The sequence below is a fragment of the Limulus polyphemus genome, unplaced genomic scaffold (assembly GCF_000517525.1).
Source record: "Limulus polyphemus unplaced genomic scaffold, Limulus_polyphemus-2.1.2 Scaffold10547, whole genome shotgun sequence".
NCBI lineage: Eukaryota > Metazoa > Arthropoda > Merostomata > Xiphosura > Limulidae > Limulus > Limulus polyphemus.
In genome coordinates this window covers 2,221-10,912 of record NW_013676157.1, presented here as the reverse complement: position 1 = coordinate 10,912, position 8,692 = coordinate 2,221, and the positions used below count along the sequence as shown (strand labels likewise).

Sequence of the window (8,692 nt, the reverse complement as noted above, 5' to 3'; positions counted from 1 at the left end):
GAATCACTGTGATTTATAGCGTGTGTTATAAAGATTGTTAAGTTTAAAGTGACTGTGGAAATTCTGTGTATTACTAAAAGTTTGTATAGAGAAAGAATAAACTAGTTTTTTTAATCAAGAAGGGATTTGTATCGCTGAAGTCACTCGGAAAGAATTTTTTACCGGAAATTATCAAAGAAGCAGACACGAAACAGTTTTATAATATACCGGTATAGTAGGTATTATTGTCTTGAAGAAGCATACAGGCAAAATATTTGGTTGAAATACTTTGTTTTTTTAGCTATATTTTTATACGTGGTATTTTCAGGTAAAACTGAAATCCTGACAAGTATCAGATAGGCAAAACAAATAATAATAGCAGATTCTATCAAGAAATAAGGTGAGTTTTGTTAAAGAGTTCTATTAATGGTAAAATAACAAGTCTGGACAAATTTCAGTAAATTAACAAAATCTTCATTACAACAAATAAACAGAAACTAGGCTGTGGTCAGCTCCATATATTCTCTTCTAGGCTGTCGTCAACTCCACAGCCTTTCTCCTTCTGGATTAATATCCTTAGGACTATATATGTTGTTCTTGAAAGAAATCTTTAATTGATAATGTCCTGAATTCAACAAGCACTCCCTCTTTCTTCGTTCAGTCGACTGTGTCACTTCATGACTTTTATTCCTCTCACAGTATTGGTTGGCTGTTACATACAGTCAACGTCATAATCGACCAGTAAATTATACTACAGTTCCAATCCTTTACATCCGGATGCTGTATATTACTGTAATATTTTGCTGGGCAGTATCAAGAACAAAGATAAGAAGTAGCTAGAACAAAGTAATCTTAACTTTCTGAACTACGTGTTGCCGCCATTACATTACAGAAACTTACCAGCCGAAAATTGTTTTAAATATTTGTATCACTAAAACAAACAGAAAACTTAACATGTGATATGCCTACATATCACACTACACAAAGTTGCTTACTTTTATATAACTTTTTAATCTTAGATTTCTCAACAAATGTAGTTTTAATTTCTATAACTACCTGAGCCAGGATAGGTTCAGCAGCTTGTGTGCTTTGCTGCAGATTAGAAGATTCAAGCTGCAATATGTTTCAACACTTTCCAAACTTTCAATTGTAACTGTAAAAGTCATTCCCGCTATTTGAATAAGATTATAGAGTGACTGGTAAAGGCAAGTTCTACTGACTTGTACCCCTCCATCTTATCATCTGTTCTAAATTAACTGTAGCTGTATCCATTACTTAATTTTTCATGGAATTTTTATGCCCCAGCCCCAACAGCGATTCATCTTCCGCTAACCCAACCTCAGGGAACTGACATGTTAATGAGGACAAAGACTGAGTTAGCAGTGACCACTCTGTTTATTCATTTTAGTTTGTAGTTAATTCAGATGCTTCGTTTTATAATAAAGTAAATGTGAAATTTGTATTTATTTGTATTGTTTCCATCACAGAACAGTCTCAGGCAGCAGTCAAGGTGCTGAAATATTTTTCAGAACTCAGTACTGGACAGCTCTGTATGAAATTGAGCCCTGTAGCCTGAGGCTGTTCTTAAACTTTTAGAGTATTTTCTAGAAAACGACATCCTGTATTAGGTATTACTGAATATTCTTAGTTTTATCTTCTTTTTTATTCAAGAACTGCTTGTCAAATAGTTTTATCAAAGGTATTTGGTTGTTATTAAGCACAAAGCCACACCATAAGCTGTGAGTGCTCTGCCCACCAGGTGTATCAAAACCCGATTTTTAGCAATGTAAGTAGACTTATCGTTCAGCCGCTGGGGGGATGAGGAGGCGGTCAAAGCTACAATATCATCTAACAATAACAATTTCAAACTGTCTTACCTAATTTGTTAAAAACATTATACTGTCTTCTATAGTTTCGTCTCAAGAAACTATCACTTTTTATGTCGAAATATTTTAGATATTGAAATCAAACACAGACCTAAGTTTATATCAATTTATATTAAATAGGTTCTAGTGTATCTTTTTCTTTGATATATACGGTATTATCCGTGATATTACTTTAGTGTTAATCGAATATTTATAGTTTTATGAAGAATATCTAAATTTACATGGGTAGCATTATTATTATTTTCATTCTAATAAATAAGTTTTTAAGATTAATTTTATATGTAAAATTATATTATATTTGTCAAGACCACAATTTTATATTTCTTAAGATATAATTGATAGATTTGACTTTTCATAGGTGTTTGTTTGAAAAGAAAAACGAAATTACTTACAACTGAATTAGAAATGTCTGTGGAGGATGTTGAAGACAGCGAGTTAAGAGATTTAGTTATCCAGACGTTAGAAAAAAATGGAATACTTGGAAAAATAAAGGTTAGATATTTGAAAATCAAATTCATTCATGATAATATTATTATTGCTATGTAATTTGAACGGGATTCTTGAATTACGAACATAAGGACAAGTATCGAGAATAAGAGATTCAAAACAACTGCAAAATGGCCGGTCAACTAATTTATTATTTAGTAATTAAGTAATTCAAATGTTGATAATCCTTCACATCTTTATTCCCGCCTAATAAAATCTTTATATTAAAATAATCTAAATTTTCAACCCTCAATAAGTCACCACTAACTAAGATTTTTAAATAAAAAATACATTTTAATTTAAATTTAACATGACATGAAGAGAATAAGTAATCTATGTAAGTTAACACTTAACATTAACAGAATAATGCTAGTCGACAACCCATTACAAAAAGTATTTATTTAGTTTTTAAGCATATGACTTGCACTTAAAATTTTTATATACTAAGAGATTGCTTAGGGGAGAAACTGAACCCCTAACCACTTCGGCCATTTCTTGTTGAGTGCTTGCATGATCTGTTACTAACTAACTAACTCGCCATATAGCTTGTTTCTCAATGGAGTAATTTAACATCCTCAGTCTTTAAGTTTACACCCATTTATTTAATCACTGTTTTTGTAATGTCAAATTATTTAAAGCTTCCACTCATTGTAGAGTTCTGTAGTTACCTACCTTTCAGTTTATCTTTCATTGTGTGACCAAAGGGGGAGGTATAATTGCTGTGTTCTGTTTATCCATTTACTTACAGTGATAACCAATTCCTGCCAATTGTGTTAAAGTATTCCTTTTCACTTACAACCTGAGGTAAATGTTGTCAGATTACAATCTTTGGTAATTTATAATAGTAACAAGGCATACATTCTCACTCGTATCCAACTGCAGTACAATAGAAATTATGTAGAACTATCAACCTTGGTAATTGAATGATAACTAGAGATACGTTCTCCTTAGTATACGACCACAACATGACAAAAATTATGTAGCACTATTAAGGCATTGCATGGTGGAATCAACCTAGCAACAAATTAAGATAAACTCTCAGACTACTGCAAACCAAGTTATCTCTCTTGTAAATGACTCACCCTGTTAGAAAAATATAACTGTATTAGCTGAGGATGACTCCTACCTTTTCAAGATTTATATTTGTAACCCTAGTCCTACCATTCTCACGAGTAACTATAAAAAATAAATGATGCATTGACACTATCAATTCTGTTAACAAACTTATACACCTCAGTCAGTTCAATGGATGTAAGTATTACTTGTAAATGAGTGAAACTTTAGGCTACATGATTAGATATGTTGAAAAGAACTAACAAAGTTCCAAGATCTGTTTGTAAAAGATTTAAATTTATGAAAGGAAAGATTACTATCTTGGACACCCTAACATTTAGATTTTGGCTTAGTTGTAAATTCAAAATAGGCTTCATAATAGTAACTCTTTGCTCTTCTTTTTATGATAAAGATCAAAAACTAAACAATAAATTTCAAAAGATAAAAGCCTAACCAGTTATATATACATGTCAAAAGATAAAAGCCTAACCAGTTTTATATACATGTTAAAAGATAAAAGCCTAACCAGTTATATATACATGTCAAAAGATAAAAGCCTAACCAGTTATATATATACATGTTATCAGTTTTCCATTTAAAATTTAACTTTTCATCAGTTTGAACTTTGTTATCTTTGCAGAAATGCTAGTAACAATAACACAGGTCATGAAACAAAGAATTTCTAGAAAGAGATAAGTTACAAGGAAATTTAAGTGCCTCATTTGAATAAAACTGTCTTGATGATAAACTTGTATCATCAACAAACTATTTTATGGGTAAAAAAATTTATATCATAACTGAATTTATAATAATGTTTTTTTTTATTCTTAGAAGTACAAAATTGTGTTTCTATTTTGATAAAACAAGATTGTGTATGTATATATATGTATGTATGTATATGTGTGTATGTGTTAAAATAGACACAAAACCACATAGAAAGTAAGATTGTGTTTGTTCTGAAATATTTTTAGGCGCAACTTCGAGCCAGTGTTTTTTTAGCACTTGAAAATGAAGAAAACTTCAAAGATAAAATACCTCTACGAAACAAAAAGTTGCAGGACTTCCTAGAAACAGAGGAAGGACTATTAGCAACTGCTTTGGTTCGAGAATTTCTAGATTTTTTTGACCTCGAATTTACTCTTGCAGTTTTCGATCCTGAAGTCTCTGTGGTATGGAAACATATATTAGTATATATGTATAAAGCCATTTTTTATGTGTTATACAAGTCATTTATGAATTTAGTTGCTGTGCTTGTCAGTTTGTAAAATATAAGTATATTTAATTTAATTTGTAAATTCAAATAGAAAGTCTCAACAAGCAATTATTTAGTGAGAGTTTTGTCCATTGTCCTTAACGTGTTCTACATTCACAGAGACACTCAAGTTTGATTAGTTTATCTTGTTTAAATGTTTGGGAATCTAGAATTAACTTTATATAACTCCAGCACTAACTGGACAACTTAAAACTAAAGTTTGGTTGGATTAATCCACCTTGTCTGAAAGTTTGGGAATATTTGGCTGGTGATCCAGAACCAACTTTATATAACTCCAGCACAGATTTGTAAGGTTAAGGCTTGAGGTTTTTATTATCTGTATCACTTTGATTATGATTTTGAGAATATGTGTATAGAGATAAGATAACTTTAATGGATTGTACTGCCTATTGAGTGAAAAGGGCACAATGTTTCAGCTTCTATACTGAGATGTTCTTTAGTATATAAACCTAAATGTCATCTCCTTTTCATTCAGTAGGCAGTTGCAGTACATTTAAGTTCTCAAAGTGATTAAGACCATTAAAACATTACTATAAGATCAGAACTAAAAGGTGAATTACACTATGACAAAGCCAATCCTCTGCTGTGTTACTGTATATATCTATCACTACTTTTATAGATCTTAAGGACTCAAATTTTCATTGTTTTGTACAAATGTACATTTGTATTTCATAAAAGAGTAAAAAAATAATCAACTTGAGATGTAACTTTTTATAGCTGACATATTCTAAACATTTGTATTATCCCACTTCTGATACCAGTTGTAATTTGTTTTTTATTTTGTATGATATTTTGCCTGTTACTGTTTTGTAGTACCACAATGAACTTAACTAGTTGTACTTTATGTGTCTCAGGTGGACAGTATTAATAAATGTTATATTACAGTTGAAGCAGGTAGCTCAGGCGGACAGTATTAATAAATGTTATATTACAGCTGAAGCTAGGTAACTCCAAACAGACTGTATTAATGAATGTTATATTACAGCTGAAGCAACTGCCATTAAAGAATGAGTTATATCATAAGCTGAGAGTCACTCAAAAGGATGAGCCTCTTCTAGCCACAATACTGAAGTCATCAGGAAATAATCAACCTGATGAAAAGGTAAAAGTTTAGAAAAACTTAAAACTATAAACATTATTAATGGATGTCAAATGTTGTGAGAGGAAACCTGAAGTTCTGTTTCAAGAAACATTTCACTGAACCTGAGAAGTGTAATCTCGACACTCTCCCTCTTTTGCTTTTCAGATCCTCTTCACTGTTTATTTAAATTCAAAAGAAGGATTTAAAAAAAAGTTAGCATTTTTGAATAATTGACTGTTCTTTTCCTGAAGAATAGTTAACTATTCAAAAATGCTCAAGTTTTGGGTCTGTTATTAAAAATCATTACATCTTTTGTGTATGATTCTGTTTTGGGTCTGTTATTAAAAATCATTACATCTTTTGTGTATGATCCTGTTTTGGGTCTGTTATTAAAAATCATTACATCTTTTGTGTATGATCCTGTGTGCTAACTTTTATCACAATTCAAGAAGGATTTATAGCTGTTTTTTTTTTACAATTGTGGATCATTCCAGCTGAATATCAGGTTTGATTCCTTCTCTAAACTTAACTATTTCATATCACATGGTTATTGGGTAATGAAGCCCACAGATATAATCAGCTTTTATTTAACTTCAGTTATTTATCACCTCCACATGTGCAGTGGTTGTCCCCCAACATAGCTTCTTTTTTTGGGGGGGGGGTCTTCTCACCTCTGTTTTCTCATTTAAACTTTTTTTTCATTATGTTTAGATTCTAAGGTAAGTAAAACTTTGTCTTATTGCCTGTTTCGTGCACCTTATTTTTTACACCTAAACTTTTTCATGGTTTCATTTTCCTATGAAGTGAGCAGTATCATACATGTAATTGTTTTTGTGTTATTGGTTTGTAATTGTTAAGTTATTGTACTTTGTGTCTGTAAATGATTTTTTTTACATGCTTTTAGTGTTGATGCCTATTAAATACATCTTATTAAAAATATCAGCTGTCATCTTGAGTTTAGAGAGAATATATCTTTTTTAGATGTGATATTTTCCATTTCGTTTATAGCTTTTTCATCACCTTTTTTTCGTTATAAGAACATGGTTATTTTTATTCTGTTTCTAAAGAATACAAAAGTTTTTTTCTCCACTGACTAAGTTATGTTATCTTGGGCAGCTGGACAGAACCTATACATAATTTGTTTGGCTCTGCTTGTTTTGTTCTTTGTTGCCGTACCAAATCATCGTTATGGACAACCTCAGCTCCTGTTGTAGATATTAGTGAAAAAGAAAAATTACCAAATACTGTTGATTTTTACTATTATTTTACTGTATTTTAAATCTAATTTATCTCCAGTTGGCCATCTTTTAAGAGAAAAATTGGTTCAAACAAAAAAATCTGGTATTATTTTCAGGAAGATTCAAAGTCACATTGTCAAAACAGTGACAGTCAGCCACATTCCCAACAATCAGAGAAGGTGAGTGTAGAAGAAAGGGAAAACGAGGATCATCATCAACCTTTGTTTCTGGGGTCTGAGAAGAGTTTAAGTGGATTAGACGACCCTTTTTTTTGATGAACCACTACCTAATGAGGACAAAGAAGAAGTTATTTTTAGGTGGATACTTTTTATTTTCAAAGAAAAGTAAATCTGTATATAAACCAGAAACAAAGTTATGTTAGTTGTCATCCTTAAGATAATGCATATATACATCAGATGTATTTATGACACTGACAGTTCCAATATTCAAGTAGGATAAAGTTTATATGTAATAAAGGTAGTATAAAATCTATCGTGGATTTTTCAACTCATTAATTTATGTTGTTGTTTTTTCAAGGGTTACAGCAAAATTAGATAAATTTTCAGATAGTGACAGAAGACGTGTACCACCTCTGAAAAATACAACCGAAAGTGAGCTTGAGTTATCAGCTGGGAAGAACTTGAAAACTGTAGTGACGGAGCCGGAAGGTAGTGACATCTTCGAAAGTCAAGAAAATAAAACTTTGCAGAAAAAATTACCCGAAGAAAGTCATGCTGGGAGTTTATCATCACTAAGAGACCTTCCTTCTCTTAACGAAAGTGGTGAGAGCAGCATTTTAGTCACACAACTAACTGACACATTTTATATCATTCACTGTCTTCTGTAAAGATGTTTTGGCCTCATTTTTGTTTCGGAAACTGTTATTGTAAATCTTTATATGTTATTACTGATAGTTTATGGCTAATAATTAGTTCCTCTCTCATTTAGAAACATTTCATACATACAAACTGTCACAAAAAAATGTTTTTACAGAAGTCTCTTTCTGAAGATTATTCACCTTAATAAAGAAGACACAAGGTTATTCTGTACAAAATAACGTATATGCTGTATTATATAGTTTCTCCATTCTAGCCTAATCTAGGTTTTAATTTCAGATATCTCAGGTGTGAAGATTAGCATTTTTTTATGAAATAATTTTGGTTTTATAAGTGATATAAAGTTACGGTAATGCCTTGTGTTACCAATTGCTTTTTAACAATTTGTACTTAATTTGATATCAGTATAAAACTTTCATATGGAAATTAGCAGGCTTGTGTGAATATCAGCATTTGTTTTTCTTGTTTACATATAGGCCTCCGTTTTCATGTTGTTTTTTATCCTTATTAATATTGGTGCACTTTTCCGCATGTAGAACTGAGTACAACTATGATGGATACTTGTCATTAACAGTTTGATGCTTTATGTAAGATGTTATGGGACTTCCGTAAAATACATGTCTTTCTGTGTAGTGTAATAACTGGTATAAAGCTGTAAAGTTAGATGTTATGGGACTTCCGTAAAATACATGTCTTTCTGTGTAGTGTAATAACTGGTATAAAGCTGTAAAGGTTGGATGTTATGGGACTTCCGTAAAATACATGTCTTTCTGTGTAGTGTAATAACTGGTATAAAGCTGTAAAAGTTGGATGTTATGGGACTTCCGTAAAATACATGTCTTTCTGTGTAGTGTAATAAC

At 31.1% G+C, this 8,692-nt stretch overlaps 1 protein-coding gene across 1 annotated transcript in view; it reads left to right on the top strand.

Moving 5' to 3' along the window:
• The first annotated feature begins 2,221 nt into the window (after nt 1–2,221).
• The window catches only part of LOC106476428 (FGFR1 oncogene partner-like), an 8,137-nt gene continuing 1,666 nt past the window's right edge, over nt 2,222–8,692 (top strand). The window contains exons 1-5 of the mRNA XM_013937087.2: nt 2,222–2,357; nt 4,376–4,573; nt 5,663–5,779; nt 7,113–7,313; nt 7,534–7,778. Coding sequence (XP_013792541.1) covers nt 2,271–2,357; nt 4,376–4,573; nt 5,663–5,779; nt 7,113–7,271 — 561 coding nt within the window. The 5' untranslated portion in view covers nt 2,222–2,270 and the 3' untranslated portion in view covers nt 7,272–7,313; nt 7,534–7,778. The remainder of the gene's footprint in view (nt 2,358–4,375; nt 4,574–5,662; nt 5,780–7,112; nt 7,314–7,533; nt 7,779–8,692) is intronic.